This window comes from Emys orbicularis, chromosome 4 (genome assembly GCF_028017835.1).
Source record: "Emys orbicularis isolate rEmyOrb1 chromosome 4, rEmyOrb1.hap1, whole genome shotgun sequence".
In the NCBI taxonomy this organism is placed as follows: domain Eukaryota; kingdom Metazoa; phylum Chordata; order Testudines; family Emydidae; genus Emys; species Emys orbicularis.
The window spans coordinates 85,928,175-85,949,011 of record NC_088686.1 but is presented as its reverse complement, the minus strand read 5'-3'; the positions used below and the strand labels follow the sequence as shown (position 1 = coordinate 85,949,011).

General features: G+C 42.1%; 1 protein-coding gene across 1 annotated transcript in view; it reads left to right on the top strand.

Moving 5' to 3' along the window:
* The window catches only part of PPFIA1 (PTPRF interacting protein alpha 1), an 88,573-nt gene that overhangs the window by 25,691 nt on the left and 42,045 nt on the right, over window positions 1-20,837 (top strand). Inside the window, exons 3-11 of the mRNA XM_065404451.1 lie at window positions 7,411-7,512; window positions 8,908-9,072; window positions 11,768-11,842; window positions 12,353-12,454; window positions 12,687-12,908; window positions 14,363-14,509; window positions 18,102-18,236; window positions 19,601-19,684; window positions 20,345-20,476. Of these exons, the coding sequence (XP_065260523.1) occupies window positions 7,411-7,512; window positions 8,908-9,072; window positions 11,768-11,842; window positions 12,353-12,454; window positions 12,687-12,908; window positions 14,363-14,509; window positions 18,102-18,236; window positions 19,601-19,684; window positions 20,345-20,476 (1,164 nt within the window). The remainder of the gene's footprint in view (window positions 1-7,410; window positions 7,513-8,907; window positions 9,073-11,767; window positions 11,843-12,352; window positions 12,455-12,686; window positions 12,909-14,362; window positions 14,510-18,101; window positions 18,237-19,600; window positions 19,685-20,344; window positions 20,477-20,837) is intronic.

The window sequence follows — 20,837 nt, the reverse complement described above, 5'->3', positions numbered from 1 at the left end:
AGTAGTGCAGATAGGTATGTTTGTTGCGTTACCCACGTTTATTCAGACTATAATCCTAGTATTCTCTTTAATGTGCAAGGTGCAAAAATCAATAAACCAATATACTGTTTGCATGTAGCTATGCAGGCAGAACCAGACTTGTCAGTCACTGATAAGAGAGGGTGTGGCTAGCTACACTGAATAACCTGCCAGTTTTTCATTCTGCCTCTGATTATAAGAAGGTTTGGCAGACCTGTGGCTGCATAACAAAACAACCAACCAACTTTGGCCATACATTTGCCTTCTGTAGCTGGATTTCTAGTTCTTTCTCGACAACGGGATTTAATGGCCTGTCTGCTGCTGAGACACTATCGGTGCATCCCCTCCTCTCCCACCTTTGTGGAGTACAGTATGGGGCGGGAGGGGGAGGAGGGCGAGGAGATAAAAGACAAGAAAATGGGGAAAACACTGTCTGCTCTACCCCACTTGTGGAATATCTAGATGGGGATCTTTGCATGTTCTGTGATTGGGATACCTGCATTTCTCAGCAGTGCTAGACATGGCAGGGCGTCTTCATGGACTCCCTCCCCAAAGCTTCTTGAAGGTTAGCTACCCTGCTTGCAGCTTAAATCTTCAGGTGTCTTATTCACATACCAGATCCCTTTTCCAGCCTGGGTTTAGTACTCCTCCCCCTTTCCCTTTGTCCTTGTTCCTTAGGTGTTTCCAGCAGTCATCCTGGATGGAGATTCAGAGAAGAATGAACCAAGGTCAACTTACTCTCCAGCCTTAAATAAGATTTACATAAGGCAGGAATCTTTTGTTTCCCAGTCTTGACCTCCCCCTCCTTTTAGTGGAAATTTACTAGAAGTCCAAGATGGTGTTTAGTACCAGGTGACATGACCACATGACCTAGTAGTGTCACAGCAACGCCTCTCGGGAAGGAGAGAGATTAGTATCTTCCAAGTCTTACTGTTTCTTCCTAATGGCCCATCAAGGCTGATGGCCTGTTGTCTGGTGGGTGTTTCCCAAGTACACACTCAGTTATAATTGTTACATAGTCAATATTCATAACTTTAGATACAGAATTGATACATGCATACCGACTGGATAATCACCAGGTGTATAACTGCTTGGAAAATGGTTCCCAGAGAGTAATCAGTGGTTCACAGTCGTGCTGGAAGGGCATAACGAGTGGGGTCCCGCAGGGATCTGTTCTGGGTCCAGTTCTGTTCAATATCTTCATCAGTGATGTAGATAATGGCATAGAGAGTACACTTATAAAGTTTGCGGACGATATCAAGCTGGGAGGGGTTGCAAGTGTTTTGGAGGATAGGATTAAAATTCAAAATGATCTGGACAAACTGGAGAAATGGTCTGAAGTAAATAGAATGAAATTCAATAAGGACAAATGCCATAGGCGCTGACTGTGTGGTTGCTGCGGGGCTGGAGCACCCCTGGGGAAAAATTAGCGAGTGCTCCGCACCCACCGGCAGCCAAGCTGCCCCCACCCCCTCCTTGCCGCCGCCTCCCCTGAGCGCACTGCGTCCCCGCTCTTCCCCCTCCCAGCGCTTTCCGCCTGCCACCTAACAACTGTTTGGCGGCGCTTAGGACTTTCCAGGAGGAAGGGGGAGGAGTGGGGACGCGGCATGCTTGGGGGAGGAGGCGATACAGAGGTGTGGCAGGGTGGGGACTTGAGGGAAGGGGGTGGAATTGGGGCAGGGCCAGGAGTGAGCGGGGGGGGGGATCGAGCACCCACAGGGCAGAGGGGAAGTCAGCGCCTATGATAAATGCAAAGTACTCCACTTAGGAAGGAACAATCAGTTGCACACATACAAAATGGGAAATGACTGCCTAGGAAGGAGTACTGCAGAAAGGGATTAGGGGGTCATAGTGGATCACAAGCTAAATATGAGTCAACAGTGTAACGCTGTTGCAAAAAAAAAGCAAACATCATTCTGGGATGTATTAGGAGGAATATTGTAAGCAAGACACGAGAAGTAATTCTTCCGCTCTACTCCACGCTGATTAGTCCTCAACTGGAGTATTGTTCTGGGCGCCACATTTCAGGAAAGATGTGGACAAATTGGAGAAAGCAATCCCTGTGCTTCCGTCCACATTTGGCACCATCTTTCAATGGTTTTTGTACTGCATGCTCTGTCTTCCTTTTCGGGCTGCGGGAATGGGTCCTGAACTGCTGAGGAATATGCTGATGGGTCTTGCCAGCACGTCATGAATTGCAGTCGAGTTACTCCTTAAGCCACAAAGTGACAGTGAGGAGTCCAACAATGATGTCGACATGCATAACACATACGACATGAAATTGCTTGTGGCGTTCACGGATATGCTCACCACCGTGGAACGCCGCTTTTGGGCTCGTGAAACAAGCACTGAGTGGTGGGATCACATCGTCATGCAAGTCTGGGATGATCAGCAGTGGCTGCAGAACTTTCGGATGTGGAAAGCCACTTTTATGGGACTCTGTGCTGAGCTCGCCCCCATCCTGCGGCGCAAGGACACAAGATTGAGAGCTGCCCTACTGGTGGAGAAACACGTGGCGATTGCAATCTGGAAGCTGGCTACTCCAGATAGCTACTGATCGGTCGCTAACCAGTTCAGACTGGGCAAATCTACCGTTGGAATCGTGTTGATGCAAGTGTGCAGGGCCATTAATCGCATCCTGCTCAGAAGAACCGTGACTCTGGGCAACATGCATGACATTGTGGATGGCTTTGCACAAATGGATTTCCCTAACTGCGGAGGGGCGATAGATGGCACGCATATTCCAATTCTGACACCTAGCTTCTGAGTACATAAATCGGAAGGGGTATTTCTCTATGGTTCTCCAGGCACGTGTGGATCACCGTGGGCATTTCATGGACATTAACGCAAGCTGGTCTGGAAAGGTGCATGACTCACGCATCTTTCGGAACACTGGCCTGTTCAGGAAGATGGAAGCCGGGACTTCCTTCACGGACCAGAAGATCACCGTAGGGTAAGTCGAAATGCCCATTGTGATCCTTTGAGACCTTTAATGCCATGGCTGATGAAACCATACACGGGGAGCCTTGACAGCAGCAAGGAGCAGTTCAACAACAGGCAGAGTTGATGCAGAATGACTGTGGAGTGTGCTTTTGGCCATTTTTGGCTGCAGGGGGCCCTCTATACTCAACACTGTCCCCACATTTTCCACAGGATGGGTTCGTCCTGGAAGATATCTCGCTGCTGAGTGTGACCTGGGAAGCAAGGGAGGGTGTTCTGCAACAATGTGGCTTCCACCTTGGCCCTTATGTGGCTTGCCTGTGTGCAACAATGGTTCCCCCGCCCCTCACAGCACAGTGGTGCGGATATGTTAGTCTTACTGGGACAAGGAGCACAGTAGCTCTGCCAAGGAACCTGTGCAAGTGGATTGCCTAGCTTCTGCATGAGACCTTCGATGAGATCACTGAGGCCGATTACCGTGATGTGAGAGAGTACATCAACGCCCTATTCCTCATCTATGCGTGCATGCAGCCCTAACACTTTTTTCTGCAGCCCTCCTCGCCCCAACAGCCCGCACCCAACAACTCCTTTCTCAAAATAAATGCCGCTTACTGGGCACCTCATCTGCTGTTTGTTCTTCCCCAAGCACCGTTCACTGTGACTGGCTACCTTCCTCCTGGCTTGAAAACAGCTTCTGGCTGCATGCATCTAGGGAAGTCAGGCCGTCCTCTGGCTCTGGGCCCCCTCCTCCTCAGCACCCTCGCTCCCACTTTCCTCCTCCTCCTGCCTTGTTGCACTCTGGGCTGCCATGGCCTCTGAAGTGTCCATGGTGCTCTTCGGAGTGGAGGTGGGGTCGCCCCCAAGTATCTCATCCAGCTCTTTGTAGAACCAGCAAGTCGAGGGGGCAGCACTGGAGCTGCGGTTTGCCTCCTGCGCTTTGTAGTAGGCATTCCGCAGCTCCTTCACTTTAACCTTGCACTGCACTGCGTCCAGGTCATGGCCACTTTCTATCATGGCCCTTGATATCTGCCCGTAGGTATCGTAATTCCTACGGCTGGAGCGCAGCTGGGACTGGACAGCTTCCTCCCCCCAAACACTGATGAGGTCCAGCACCTCGCCATTGGTCCATACTGGGGATCGCCTGGCGCATGGAGGCATGGTCACCTGGAACAATGCGGCGAGCACTCCCCGCTTTGCTGAGCAAACAGGAAGGGGACTTTCAGAATTCCCAGAGAATTTAAAGGGTGGGTCTTACAGTTGGTCACCTGAGGGCAGGCCGGTAGAGTTCAAAGTGATGACCAGAGTGTCTAGAACAGGCATTGTGGGACACTTCCTGGAGGCCGATCAGAGCGCATTAATCGACCAGGGCGTCCACACTGGCACTGCGTCACTCCAGCCAGGGTGCAGCAAGCTCTATGCTGCTTGTGGAGGTGGATTACCAGGGGCGCTCCAGCTGCAGAGTCTGGGCACTCTACATGCCTTGCCAGTGTGAACACCTCGGGAATTAGGGCACCTGGGGCTGATTTAATGCACTCCAAATTACAGTATGGCCTTGTCTACGCTTGCATGTGTAATCCTCAGTAAACAGTATATTTTGCTAGGCTTGAAACAATTTTAAAAAAAAAGGAAATAAAAACATAGATAACACTGGTCTACAATTTTTGAGAAGTCGTCTGCTTCAGAGATAAAATGTGCTATTTATTATGTATTTTGATGTGCTGAATTCACATATGACAATTAAAACAACTGATTGGCTACTGTTTCTAAGATATTTAAGTTTTTACATTTTATGTCTATGTATATTGTGTAGATAGTAGAGTTTTAATCATAAATTGTAAACCTAGGTCTTTTCATGTGTTTATGGTTGCTTTACATGATAATATTTCACCTGTCCTGTTTATGTAACACTTTAAAAATCCGCAAAAGGGTTATATAAATAAAATTTATTATGAAACAAAAGGCAAAAAACTATTCTGTACATAGTTTAGTCCTATTCAGAGTCTACTCGGCGCTTCTTGGCTTGTCTCTTGTACTCATTAAATGGAGCATCTCTTGTCACTGTCCAGCAATAGTCTGCAAGCATTGATGGGCTCCATTTGCCCTGATAGCGTTTCTCCATTGTTGCAATGTCCTGGTGAAATCGCTCGCCATGCTCGTCGCTCACGGCTCCGCAGTTCGGTGGAAAAAAATCTAGAGAGTGCAAAAAATGTATCTTTAGTGACATGTTGCAACCAAGGCTTTTGTATGCCTTGAGGAGGTTTTCCACCAACAACCTGTAGTTGTCTGCCTTGTTATTTCCGAGAAAATTTATTGCCACTAACTGGAAGGCTTTCCATGCCGTCTTTTCCTTGCCACGCAGTGCATGGTCAAATGCATCATCTCGAAGAAGTTCACGGATCTGAGGACCAACAAAGACACCTTCCTTTATCTTAGCTTCACTTAACCTTGGAAATTTTCCACGGAGGTACTTGAAAGCTGCTTGTGTTTTGTCAATGGCCTTGACAAAGTTCTTCATCAGACCCAGCTTGATGTGTAAGGGTGGTAACAAAATCTTCCTTGATTCAACAAGTGGTGGATGCTGAACACTTTTCCTCCCAGGCTCCAATGATTGTCGGAGTGGCCAATCTTTCTTGATGTAGTGGGAATCTCTTGCACGACTATCCCATTCGCAGAGAACACAGCAGTACTTTGTGTATCCAGTCCGCAGACCAAGCAGGAGAGCAACAACCTTCAAATCGCCACAAAGCTGCCACTGATGTTGGTCATAGTTTATGCACCTCAAAAGTTGTTTCATGTTGTCATAGGTTTCCTTCATATGGACTGCATGACCAACTGGAATTGATGGCAAAACATTGCCATTATGCAGTAAAACAGCTTTAAGACTCGTCTTCGATGAATCAATGAACAGTCTCCACTCATCTGGATCGTGAACTACGTTGAGGGCTGCCATCACACCATCGATGTTGTTGCAGGCTACAAGATCACCTTCCAGGAAGAAGAATGGGACAAGATCCTTTTGACGGTCACGGAACATGGAAACGCTAACATCACCTGCCAGGAGATTCCACTGCTGTAGTCTGGAGCCCAACAGCTCTGCCTTACTCTTGGGTTGTTCCAAATCCCTGACAAGGTTATTCAGTTCACCTTGTGTTATGAGGTGTGGTTCAGAGGAGGAGGATGGGAGAAAATGTGGGTCCTGTGACATTGATGGTTCAGGACCAGAAGTTTCATCCTCTTCCTCTTCCTCGTCTGACTCAAGTGAGAATGATTCTGGCGCATCAGGAACCGGCAGTCCTTCTCCGTGGGGTACTGGGCGTATAGCTGATGGAAAGTTTGGATAATGCGCAGTCCACTTTTTCTTCTTTGACACACCTTTCCCAACTGGAGGCACCATGCAGAAGTAACAATTGCTGGTATGATCTGTTGGCGCTCTCCAAATCATTGGCACTGCAAAAGGCATAGATTTCCTTTTCCTGTTCAACCACTGGCGAAGATTTGTTGCACAAGCGTTGCAGCATATGTGTGGGGCCCACCTCTTGTCCTGATCTCCAATTTTGCAGCCAAAATAAAGGTGATAGGCTTTCTTAACCATAGTGGCTATACTGCGCTTTTGTGATGCAAAAGTCACTTCACCACAAACATAGCAGAAGTTATCTGCACTGTTCACACAAGTACGAGGCATCTCTGCTCACTTTGGCTAAACAGAAATGTGTCCCTTTGCAAAATCAAACGCTGACAAATAAGAGAGCATGACACTGTATGATTTCTAGAGCTGATATAGGGCAATTTGTTCAGCAGAGTGATGTAAGCTTCGTTATGATTGCACCATCCATGACTTCTAGGAATAACATGATGCAATTCATATCATGTATGATGCAATACCAGCTTCAGATTGTATCATTCATTGTTTTGCCTAAAAAGCAAGTACTGTTGAAACCCAGTCATAGATTTATTCATAGATGCAGTCAAAGATGTATTTTAGTCATTTCTGGTTTAAATTGAGATCCCTTCCCTTTATAACTCACTTATCCTCCGCCATTCCCAAGTCAAGGGTCGTATATACTGACCCAATAGCATATCTTGAAAACTAGAGCCAACCAACAATTTTAAGCATCATTTTCGTTCTCAGTGGCCCAGAATTAGTAAAGTTTGACTACATTTATTTCAGAAGCATTTTGGCTGTAGAGCAGTGTAATTGAAGTGACTTGACTCAGACCACACGAGGAGGAGAATCCATGTCTCTTGACTCCGAGTCATTGAGCCCCGTTTCCTGGAAAACATCACCCCTCTTCTAGCACCACCACCCCCTTCCTGGATAAACTTTTTGCTTAGATGAGTTGAATAAAAATAATTGATTACAACTTTACTGAACTACTTATTGTGGTAATAATTCATATAATTGGGTTGCACACCTTTTACGATACTGATGTATTGTTGTTTGCTTTATTCCAGGAGTTTGCAGCACTTACTAAAGAGCTTAATGTATGCAGGGAACAGCTCCTTGAAAGGGAAGAAGAAATTGCTGAACTGAAAGCAGAAAGAAATAATACAAGGGTTAGTTACTTGTCTGATCTCTATTGAATATTGCCATCTGTGGCTAGCTTACCACCCAGAGCCGGTCTGTCCCTCTTTCTTGGCAGGCCCTTTAAATTTTTCTGTCTAGCTCCACCCGGGGTGGCTGCAGTATTCTTTGTTTTAAAATGAAATTGCCTCAAATACAAAACAAGTGTCTCTGCTGGGGTGCTGTCTTCTAGCCTTCTAGGTCTCACCAACTCAGTACTTGCTCCCCTGGGTTGGGAGGAGAGGTCAGCAAGCAAACAGTCCTTCCCGGATAATAACATCTCCTCTCACAGTGAGAACAGGGAGCTTTCTGTGCTGTCCCCTACCTACCTGGGTTTTGTCTTGTTTGGTTGGAAGATTGATTGAGTGATTAGGAGACAGGGAGCTACAAAAATCTACACTCCAAAAGTCTTGGCTTCAGGCCTTTAAACAGTCTCTCCAAGACTGTCTTCCCCTGAGACCATTTCCTCCCTCCCCATATCTGCCCCACTTCTCCCCCGGATCTTTGTTCTGTTGAGACTCTTGGAATGGGGAGACACTTGACTCCGTCCTGCTCTTTTACTTAAAGGGCCTGTAAACCCCATTAAACCATCATTAAGGAAAATATAATTAATTGGAGAATTGAACTTACACAGTCTGAAGGGAATCTCAATATTATCATGCTCTTATACACCAAGTTGAAACTCAAAGATAAAAATTTGTAAGTTCTTCTTTGAGTATTGTCCATATGGGTTCTCGCTGCTGGTACAATTGTGCCTCATATAAGGAAGTGTCAGTATAGCAGTGTCTTTAGGGCTGTGACTGCACCCTGTGTCTATTCCACCCAACAGCAGATAAAGGACTGCAGTTCCGACTGCCAGAGGGTTCCTTCATGATAAGGGATTCTGAATTAGCGTAAGATTCTGAAGTAATGGAGTAGAAATGCAGGTCATGGAGATCCATACAGACAGCTTGCACAACCATGGTTTGAGCAGTTGTTCCCCAACAATTTCTTCATACATTTCCTGTGTACAACCCAGTCCTGGTGATTAGAAAGCAGTTCCCAGACTTGAAATGGACAAGGATCTGAGAAGTCTTATCTAAACAAAGATTAAAATGAAGCTCTCTCAAACCTGGCATCTTACCTAGAGGCTAAGTCTGGGGAAGAATGCTGGGTAAAAGGGTGAACAGTGGTCCATGTTGCACCTCTTCCATTTTGTTAACTTTATACAAAGATATCACTGAAATGTTAAAGGCAAACAAATGAATATATTTAACATTGAACTTTTGACTCCTGGGTTCAAAGTTCTAAACTCAAACCTAATATTTTAGAAAGTAAAGTCATTCTAGTCTGATGTTCAAAACAGGTATAAACATTTTTCCTTATTTACTTTTTTGTTTCTATTTCAGCTGCTATTAGAACATTTGGAATGTCTAGTCTCCAGACATGAGCGATCCCTTAGAATGACTGTTGTAAAGAGACAGGCTCAGTCTCCAGCAGGAGTGTCTAGTGAAGTTGAAGTTCTCAAAGCACTAAAATCACTATTTGAACATCACAAAGCCCTTGATGAAAAGGTAATGAAGTGTGCCAACTAATGTTTTTCCTCCCTCTTCTCCTCTTCCCACCCCCTCCTCCCCCCGGCCAAAGTGTGGAACTAATAACTGTCCGAGCAAAAGTTTTCAGAAGTTAGGTTCTCTGACTATGCCATGTCTGCTTTAAGAAAATGTACACTAGTGTAACCACACTGATGTAGTTACGTCAGTACAACCTCCTAATGTAGATGTGCCGTACTAAAGCAAAACCAGTGCAACTTAATATAGTAACATACCAATGTAAGCTGCATTAGTGTAAAAAGCCCTGCTTTGTGCTTATTCAACATATCTACATTAGGGGTTTTCATACTTATTTACTTGTATTACAGTAACACATAAAGGGCATAATTGACTAGGTACTGTACACACAAAGTAGAAGACAATGGACAACAGGTGGTTATAACAAATAGACAGTGGGAGCACAGGGTAACAATGCTGACAGTTGTGGCTAGAGAAATAAGCAGCAGTCGCAGCATACCAGCTGTCTAACCATTGTCAAGTGTTTTGTAGTAGTCATGGCATAGGTGAGTTTTAAGGAGAATAGTGTGGTGTGGCTATGTGGCATTTTGAAGGGTGCTGTTCCCATGAAAAAGAAATGGCACAGGAGAAAACAAACATGTATGCTGGAAAATTTGACACAGGCAATCAAGGCTGGCATCACTGATGGAGAGAAAATAGAGATCAGTCTGATCTCAGGCCACAATGGGCATTAAAAATGAAAACAAGTAGTTTGTACCTGATGCTGTGGGAAAGGGAAGCCAGTGAAATGATACAAACAAAATGGTAATGTGGTTGACGCAACAAACCCGGAAGACACTTTTTTCAGCAAGAGTTTGAATGAATTTAAGGGAACAGGGACAGGTAAGCTGGCATTTGTCAGTGTTGGAAGAGGAAATTAGGGATGTGAGAGACAGGAGAAAGGGAGATGGTTGTGAATGGCAGTGACATTTTTTTTAAAATGGGGTTTGGGTATTCCATTCGGACTGGAGAAAAAGGGTGGAGGGGAGGTTGCTGGGGAGGAACTAGGGGAGGTGGTGATGATAGGGAAGGTTGTGGGAGGAGTGGGAGTCAGAGTTGGGGTGGATGTTACCAGATACAAACAGAAAAAGGCAAAAGAGGAAGCAGAGGTATGATTTGTGTGTGTAGGAGTGAGGAGGTGGTGGAATGGGACAGGAAGAACAGAAGAGTGAAAAACTGATGGGAGTAACATAGGGAGAGGGTAGAATAGAAGGGGAGATGAAGTAGGGGAAGGGAGAGAAAAAGGGAGGTAAATGCGATGCAGAGAAATGGTAATGTTAGAGATGAGTGCAAAAAGTGTAAAGTGGTACCAGTAATCAACAGTGCAGTGTGATTACAAGGAATCTACTGATTCCTACTGTCTCTGTTCCTAATCACTAATACAAAATTGTATAAATAATCAAATGCTCAAGGGAGTGTTACTTGAGTATGTAAGTAATTAAATGAGAGAAATTAGTAGCAGTGTAGTGAGTGGCTCCGTACTTAAGGTGAACAATTACACCAGACCTAGACAAGGCAGATCAAAGAAGCAGTTAAGTGAACTGGTGAGTGAGTCAGTGAGGAGGTGATAATTACCAGTTCAGTCAGTGCAGTCAACAGGGAAAGCAAAAACATGTTGTGAAGCTGTTATGCCTTTCTGTTTGTTCTACTTGGTTGGAGTTTGAGTGTGCTGCTGCCTCTTGCTTCAAGTGCAAGAGCAGGGAAGATAGGATGGTGGCTGTTCTGGGGCTGGGGGGAGTCATGCTGCATCTGGGGAAGATTTAAAGAAGAATAAAATCTCTTTGAGGTGCTTATTTGCACTGGTGTTACACTTGTGTAAATTTTCTTAATGTAGAAAATTCATTCATTCTACCCCTTCATCTGCACATGCTCTTCATTCTTCATCGCCTCCCTTTCATACTTTCACCCGGCTCTTCCTTTCCCTAGTCTACACATCCTTTCCCTTACATTGACAGCATATGTGTGTAATAGAAGAAAAGGAAAAAAGAGGGGAAGATGGTGAAGTAGGGCTAGAAAGGGAGGGACAGGGGAAAAGATCCTCTCTGCCCCCACCCACCCTGGATTTGTTACACAGGAGGAAGCTGGTTAAAGGGGGAGTCCTGGAGCCCCTCAGTTTGCCTGTGCATTGGCCTGCTACCATAGAGCTCAGCTGTGCAAATGGGCACAGCTTAAGATGAACCCAACTCCCAACTAGCAGTTTGATTCCTAAATTTTGTGTCTAATAAAATGCTTATTTCTTATAACTTGCAAATTCTATAAATTGAAATCACTAACTTCTTAGATAATACGAACATTACAGGTGTTTGAGTCTTCCTTACAAGGGAGAGGTATATTTTAAATACACAGAATTTAGTCTGGTTTTAAAAGGTGGCAGCAAATGGAGTTCACCTGCCCAATGGAGAAGTTCTGTCTCCTTGTTAGGTAAAGTGTCAGTCAATGGTTAATCTTAAAACCTTAGTCAGTTTTCCAGAAGATCCTTTCTGTGATGCATGTTAAAACTTCAGAATTTGATAGTGTAAGTCATTGACACTGATGGAGCAATTAAGCATACGAAATGGGAAGCCATATCTCTAGGCACGTAAAAATTTAGTCTTGTGTTCACAGTTGCTCAGTGCTAAGATAGCTATAAAATTATGTTATTGATGACTTTATTTTTCAGGTAAGGGAAAGATTACGAGTAGCACTTGAAAGGTGTAGTTTGTTGGAAGAAGAACTAGGTACTACGCATAAAGAGGTAGGTCCCTACAGTAAAATAAAATTTTGGGGGATGTTTGGGTGGAAGAATTTATACCATAGCATCAAATCAGTATTCTTCCAAATAGTAGTATATTCAGATGATTCTTAAAGTTATTTTCTTTACTGGTAGATTTTTGTTTTTAGTTAGATCCCAATTGGATGAGTTTGATTTCACCTTAGTTCTTGTTGATAGAAGTCTGTTTAGGAACTATATGTATGAGCTGATTATTCTGCTGTCTCACAGATAGAATTTTTTCTGGTTTAAGACTGATGGCAGTAGCATAGCAGGCATGGAATAGGTTTTTAGCTGCCTGTACTACATCTTGCCCATGCATACCTACATCAGTCTCTTCTTTAAAGCATTAATAATCTTCTAAATATTAAATCAGTAAAATTCTTACTCATTTGCTTCAAAGTTAGGTCATTGCATTATGTTAGCTATTGCTTATGTGATAAGTGAAATACAAAGTGAAATGTGCTACAGGTTTTTTTTTACTTTTGGTTTTAGTTAATGATTCTGAAAGAGCAAAACAATCAGAAAAGAACACTAACTGATGGGGTGCTGGATATAAATCATGATCAGGAAAATACACCAAGCACAAATGGGAAGGTAAGGTTGTTTAACACTGATGGATTTTTTTTGTCATGTATGGGTTGCAATATTTGTGCAGTCTTAAGTATATAATTAAAGCACAAGGTAATTATTACAACTTTATTATTGGATAGACTGCACAAACTAACCTTAATTAGCTTTGTTATATTGAAGTAATATATTTTAAAGCTCTATGTAGTGTGGAAACTTAAGGTGGTGGGTTTTTTTGTTTTTGTTTTTAATGTAATAGAGATCTTCTGATGGTTCTTCAAGCCACGATGAAGACCTTGCTAAAGTTATAGAACTCCAAGAAATTATAGACAAGCAGACCAACGAGCAAGGCCAAATGAAGGAACGTCTCACTGCTCTTTCTAGCAGAGTAACAGAGCTGGAAGAAGATCTTGACACAGCTAGAAAAGATTTAATAAAATCAGAAGAAGTGAATACAAAGTTACAAAGAGATGTACGAGAGGTGAGGAATGAACTGTGAAAGTCTAAGCCAGCCGCTAGGGGGGTGTACTAACCCCTTTCCCTCTTATGGCGATAGATGCTTAAGTCTGGGGTTCATGGAGATGCCATCTCAGCTTAGCAATCCATGGAGGGAACCCACCACCTGGATTTAGGTGACTAAATCTGGGACTTAGGCACCTAAGTGCCTTTTTGGATCTGGGCCTAACTGCTTAGCTCATTCCTGAGTGCTAATTTTCTTGAAGTTGTATCGTTCAATTGTGTATCCTCAAATTTGTGTTTCTATTAATTGTTTGCTAAAGTGATGGTTACTAATTGATTAGTAGAGGCATTGACATTCTTGTAGGTGTCCTACATTCTGCCCTCTGGGCTGGAAGAAATGTATCCTGCTAACTGTTAGCTAGGGTCTAGACTTAGATGAAGGAAAATTTGGTGTTGCATATATGTAGCTACCCCAGGGGAAAAAAAAGATGTGGAATTTATCCATTCTTGCTTCAGAATAGATGTGCTACCGAACATTCATGAATACACAAACGTGATAAACATTGCTTGATCTGTAAATGCTCTAAGGGCAAGGCTACTCTAGGAATAAGAATAAAATTTAGATACCCTAACTTTTGTCAGTTCTTTTTTCCTTAAGATAACTATAACAAATTGTTTTTAAAATGCCTAATATCTACAGTATAAAACACTTCGTATTTTCAAAGATTTCAAAGTACAGAACATAATCCTCACAGTGGCTTTGATATGTGGAACTTTGTGTAATAAGACCCACTGTTCTAAAGGTGATTTAAGGTGTACTTAAAAGAAGCTGGGAGATAACATTCAACAATTTTTTAAAAGAAATTTTAGTCTGGAAATGTAAGTAGTGCTGTACACTATGCAAAAATGGACAATCTGGAAAAGATGTCAAAGCCTAACCCCAAATATTCAAACTTGAGTGCCTAAAGTTAGGCTCTTAAATCCATATCTAGGTACCTAAATAAAGATCCTGATTTTAAAGATACTGAGTTTCTGCAGCACACCTGAACTTCAGTGGGATTTATGAGTACACAAAACCTTTGAAAATAGGACACTTTTGTATTGAAAGGCTGAATATGAGTTTAAGAGCTGAACTTAAGGCTCCCAAGTTAAAAAAAAACCTTCAGTGCGTAAGTTCAGTCTAACACACTATAAGGAAAACTACTATTATATTGTAATAATTCTGAGGTAAATAATAATTAAGCATTCTGTAACTCACTACTTTATGCTAGTCCTTTTTTTTTTATTTTAAAGTGAGTTTGTAATTTAATAACACAATTCTTCTAAGTAAATATCTCAACACTTTATACTTTTTGCTGTAGGAATGGGAAAGTATGTTTGATACTGTTTTAGCCTAGATTATTAAATAAATAATTCATAGCTTTTAGTGACTAAATGTAATTTCTTTTATTCTGACAACTGTTTCTCATAACATAGGCCATGGCCCAAAAGGAAGACATGGAAGAGAGAATTACAACTCTTGAAAAACGCTACCTCGCCGCACAGCGTGAAGCTACATCTGTGCATGACCTCAATGATAAACTTGAAAATGAAATTGCTAATAAAGACTCCATGCACCGACAAGTAATAATTTTAATTAAAATAAAATATTAAGAAAATTCTGTTGAATATATTGCTGATGAAGATGGTAATATTTAAACTATAGTAGTACCCAGTGTGTGCTAAGGCACTTACTTTTTATCTGAATAATATTACGATATCTTACGAGCAGTCATACTTTAAAAATAAGTCTAATGTGCTGTGGTTACCTATGAAAGTCTGAGGTCAAAGTTAAGGTTGTATTTAGATTGTGTTTCTTTGAAGAATTAGAATTCCAATTTTATGTTGGAAATGAAAAGAATTTGTTGTGGAGGTGAGGAGTCTGTGTATCTGGGTATGATTGTTAGTGAAAAGTGTTAATTAATGTTCACTTGGAGGATGTTGTAATTCTAACAGGAGACTTTCTCTAAATGGTTGTGTTCAAAAGAAATGTAGTTAAGTATTCTTAACTAATTTAGTATTTTGTGTGGGAATTCCATGATTTGTTAATTAGCAACAAATAATTAAACATTTTGACATATAAAGCTTATGGCAGAGAAGGTTTTGCTTTTGACAGATCTTGGGGAGGCACACTGGTGCTGTCCTCTTGCATATCTTTGCACGTGTGTGAATTATAGCTGTGTTGTAATTAGTGGAGTGTCTTATGTTAAAACTTTGCCTATGATTTTTCCCCTTTTATTAACCCCCCCTCTAATCTCTTATACTTGTTCACCTCCATCTCTGTCTCTGCTGGTTCTCCGGACCACCCCAGGCTTGATCCCTTTCTCTACCTCCTCTTCATGTACTGCGGCTTCCCTCATGCCCCTGGACTCCATGGCTTTCTGGAATAACTTTGATCTCCATTTTTTATAAAATGTTTGAAAGTTTAACAGGACAGGAGAGTGTGGGCTAGAGGTAGAAGGGGAGAGCCCCACTGTTCAACCCCACTGATTAATCCTAATGTCTGGCTGTTTCCTCCTTTACCTGTCTCCCCACAATGACTAGTCTGCATCCCTTATTTCTGGTGTAGAGCCTCTATGAACCTTTCATCCTTACTGCCTCTAGGCATGCATGCCTCTAACCGAGTGGTCCCCAAACTTTTCACATCGTGCCCCCACTTAGCCCTGCCCATGCTCTCCCCTTCCCCCCCCGGGAGCTGGGGCAAGGCTGGGGCTGGAGTCACAGCTGGGCACCAGGGACCGAGGCTGGGGCTACAGCTGGAGGCGGGGCTGGGAGCAGAGCTGAGGCTGGGGCACATAAGAACGGCCGTACTGGGTCAGACCAAAGGTCCATCTAGCCCAGTATCCTGTCTACCGACAGTGGCCAATGCCAGGTACCCCAGAGGGAGTGAACCGAACAGGTAATGATCAAGTGATCTCTCTCCTGCCATCCATCTCCACCCTCTGACAAAAAGAGTCTAGGGACACCATTCCTTACCCATCGTGGCTAATAGCCATTAATGGACTTAACCTCCATGAATTTATCCAGTTCTCTTTTAAACACTGTTATAGTCCTAGCCTTCACAACCTCCTCAGGTAAGGAGTTCCACAAGTTGACTGTGCGCTGCGTGAAGAAGAACTTCCTTTTATTTGTTTTAAACCTGCTGCCTATTAATTTCATTTGGTGACCCCTAGTTCTTGTATTATGGGAATAAGTAAATAACTTTTCCTTATCTACTTTCTCCACATCACTCATAATTTTATATACCTCTATCATATCCCCCCTTAGTCTCCTCTTTTCCAAGCTGAAAAGTCCTAGCCTCTTTAATCTCTCCTCATATGTGACCCTTTCCAAACCCCTAATCATTTTAGTTGCCCTTCTCTGTACCTTTTCTAGTGCCAGTATATCTTTTTTTTTTTTTTTTTTTGAGATGAGACCACATCTGTACGCAGTATTCAAGATGTGGGCGTACCATCGATTTATATAAGGGCAATAATATATTCTTCGTCTTATTCTCTATCCCCTTTTTAATGATTCCTAAGATCCTGTTTGCTTTTTTGACCGCCTCCGCACACTGCGTGGACATCTTTAGAGAACTATCCACGATGACGCCAAGATCTTTTTCCTGATTTGTTGTAGCTAAATTAGCCCCCATCATATTGTATGTATAGTTGAGGTTATTTTTTCCAATGTACATTACTTTACATTTATCCACATTAAATTTCATTTGCCATTTTGTTGCCCAATCACTTAGTTTTGTGAGATCGTTTTGAAGTTCTTCACAGTCTGATTTGGTCTTAACTATCTTGAGCAGTTTAGTATCATCTGCAAACTTTGCCACCTCACTTTTTACCCCTTTCTCCAGATCATTTATGAATAAGTTGAATAGGATTGGTCCTAGGACTGACCCTTGGGGAACACCACTAGTTACCCCTCTCCATTCTGAGAATTTACCATTAATTCCTACCCTTTGTTCCCTGTCTTTTAACCAGTTCTCAGTCCATGAAAGGACCTTCCCTTTTATCCCATGACAACTTAATTTATATTGTAATTTACGGCCCGAGTCTGGGAGCGGCCCCAGGGGCCAAGGCTGGGGCCAGAGCTGGGGGCAGAGCAGGGCTGGATGGTGCTCCCTTCCTGCCCCCCCGTTGGGGCTGGCCTGGGCCCTGTCATGCCCCCCTGAATGTTTCTTCTTGTCCCCCTAGGGGGGCTCACCCCACAGTTTGGGGACCACTGTTCTAACCTATCCATTGCCTCCCGCAGGTTTGCTCAGACTATCATACCAGGACTCCCTCTGAACCTTAGCAGAGAGACAGCACAATAGGATAAGCAGCTGGCTGATGGCTCTAGCTAGGGGTCTAGGAAGGGAAGCAGTTAGGTGAGTGGGGCTATCTGGAAGAGAGGACAGAATGAAGGAAAGTGGACTGCCTGGGGATTGAGAAAGTGGGTAGGGAGCAGGGGCTTGAACACAGAACAAGCAGTGAAGTGCCTAAGCTTTGTAGTTTTACTTGTCTTTGATAGGAACCATTTCTGTTTTTGAATAAATTTTATCCATCTCTTTCCTTTGGCTTAGACAGAAACAGTTGAACCAAATAATGCTCATCACTTTCTTATTTATTTATTTTATTGAAAAAAGAAAACTGGTTAATGCCTGAGATTTTTGTGTACAACTAAATTAATTTAAACTTTGAAGGGTTATATATCAGTCACATGTTGGCTAGTGAGAACAGAAGGAAACATCGAGTCATTTTTAACCTTAACTTCTAAAATACTTAACACATTTACTTTTAACTTTGCTAGAAAAATAAGTGCTAAATTTAGTGCTCATATAAATAATTTTACTTAAATAGCAAAGGAATTTGATCTCCACTATAATTGCAAACCTCCGCATAACCTTAAAATTGGAGCCATTAGCAATGCCTCCATGATAGTTCACATGCTGTGGCTGTGTTTATGAAGGAATTCAATTTTTAGTGCAGTGAAATAGCACTTTTATGTGACAAACTTAATTTTAAAAGTTAGTTTGGAAAGCTGCTTTTCTTCTTTTTGTGTTTGGAAAGTAAAATCAGTGCTGGAAAATTGTTTTCCATAAGTCTAATAAAGGAAGCTGTCTGTCTCTCTACTCCAGTATTTGATAAAGGAACAAGTAGCTACCATTTTAGTTGTAAATGGTGACTGTTGCATTCTTGATCTTTAGAGTGAAGATAAGAACCGACAGTTGCAAGAACGACTGGAACTGGCTGAGCAAAAGTTGCAGCAGACTTTGAGAAAAGCTGAGACTTTGCCTGAGGTGGAGGCTGAACTGGCACAGAGAGTTGCAGCACTTTCAAAGGTGGGGACAGTAGTTCACTGCATTGTGAGAGAGTCTTTTCTGTGGTTATTCCAACTATAGCAATTCTGTTCTCTGTCTTTTTTCACTGATTTTTCCAAACAGAATCAGTAAAATGTTTTCTATATTCTGTGCTTTCCATTTATTCATTCTCCTAATTATCTAGCATACGTTCAAAATATTTAAATTCTAATGACTTCCTCTTTCTGTATTTCTATTATTGGGAGTTTGCTTTAGCAGCTCTTGTATCAGCTTTGTGTGTTGCATTGTGAAAAGTGTTTCCTTTCCCTTTGCTGTTTGAATTACTGTTTTTGTTACTGTATAGAACTGCTTTAGTCCAGAAAGAATGTGTTGGGAGTCATTTAATACAATCAGCAATTTATGTCTTGGCAGGGAAGAAGACAATTTCTTTCTTTTTTTTTAAACTAAGGCCATGTCTGCGCTACAGCACTGCTGCTATGCCACTGTAGCGCCATCATGTAGATGCTTCCTCAGCAACAGAAGGGGTTTTTCCATCGCTGTAGGTAATCCACCTCTCTGACCAGAGATAGGCAGATTAACGGAAGAATTCTTCTGTTGACCTATCCACATCAACACTGAAGGTTAGGTGGGCATAGCTGTGGTGCTCAAGGGTGTGAACTTGTCACACCCCGGAGTAGTGTATCTGTTGACCTAACTTTTAGGTATAGGCCAGGCCTAAGGAAGGATTGAGCTGAAGCTTTTAAGTAATGGGTAGTCAAATTTCAGCTTGCATTATATGTCCTTAAATGGCTGCAGGGAGAATAGCAGTTTATAGTGTGAAGTAATAGTATGTCTAGTAGCTATACATGGACTTCTTAAGTGTCTTTAAAGTCTTGTTTTCATTTTTTTTATCTTTCCTATCCCTTTATTGGCTCTGTAGTCTGACCCTTTGGCTTCTGGGAACTCTGCTGCTAAAGAGGCTAAACTGTTGGAACTTGCCTCCAAGTTTAGGAAGGTAGAATTTGTACATCGGTCCTTGTTTCTGCTTGCTGCTTTCTGCTTTTCATGATTACTAACATAGGCAAATGGGGATGAGGGTAGAGAGGAAATCCTGTGACAGGATTTATACATTTATTGCATTGTGGAAGTATGAATGTAAATTTTCCTGGTGAGAAGTGAGTTGTCAGAAATGGTTGAACCATGAAATTCTGGTGTGGGAGGATTAATTGATCATCATTTAACATAATGAGGATTCTTAGGTTCTGGTAGTAAGCTGTTTTGCACTGCATATGGACAAAAATGGCAGTTTGCACACAAAAGCATGTTATGCTTCTTGCTAGCACATCAGTTTTCAGTACATACTTAAAGACTTAAATACTAGTTCTAGTTTGTTTTCAAATTGACAGGCTGAGGAGAGACATGGCAACATTGAAGAACGGTTACGACAGATGGAAGCACAATTGGAGGAAAAGAATCAGGAATTGCAAAGGGTATTACAAAAATATTTTTTGGTATAGAAATCAAACTGAAAAGTAAAACTATCATCCCTTGCATGGTAGCCGGAGATTGAGCTGGGCCTTCCCTTCTTCTATGTCCCACCTCTAATGTGGTGCTAAAAATTGAGGCGAGGTTTGGGGATTTATGATGTTTGTTAGTTGTTGCTCTTAATTAAAGTTAGTCAACTTAATTGTGAGCTTTGAGTTTCCAGCTGAAATTTGAAATAAAATGTTTAAAAGTACCTGTCTACCACACTTTATTCTAATTAGATCTCCCTTCTCACACACACAAAAAAAATCTTCTGTAGACATACTGAGTCAGCTGGCCTTGGAGTTCGCTCTGCAGGCTTTGAAATCTACTCAGTCACTAGACTGTAAACTCACACTTGGAAGCCTGTGAATCTAGTACTTCTGATTATCTGAAGGTTTTGGGTATCCCTGAAGGCCTTTGGATGATCAAGGTATCTGGATTAATTCTGAACCTTTGAGAAAAGTGTCTTTCGTTGGAGAAAATAAGGAGTTTGAGTGTGGTGAGCCTTACAGTTTTCACAATCCGGAGATCTTTCTAAATGATACTTTTCAAATGTTTCGTAGGACAGATAACATCAACAGCTTTGAATTAATTATACTTTTAATGCTTCCTAAATAATTTAGGCTAGACAAAGAGAGAAGATGAATGAAGAACATAATAAACGTTTATCAGATACTGTTGATAAACTTCTGTCTGAATCCAATGAAAGACTTCAGCTTCATCTCAAGGAAAGGATGGCTGCTCTGGAAGATAAGGTAGAAAATAATTTAATGTGATGAAAGTAGCTTAAAAAATAATGAAATGTTTAGCAATATGCTTGTTACCCATTTTACAATACATATATAATTTATTCTTGTAACTTTAGCAGTTAAATAAAGTATCTTTTACCATAAATAACTTCCATTTAGAGACACTATCAGCATGACTTTTTGAAAATAGCTGATTCTTAGAAAACTAAGCCAATTTATCAAGAGAGTGCTTTCTATGTCCTAAACTTAATTCTTTGGGGGTGGGAGGGAATTCCTTTATTTATTTATTTTGGTAAGGATTTTTATGCTTTCCTATTGATGATTGGTGTTGACCGTATAAATGTGTTTGCTTTGGGTCATACAAGAA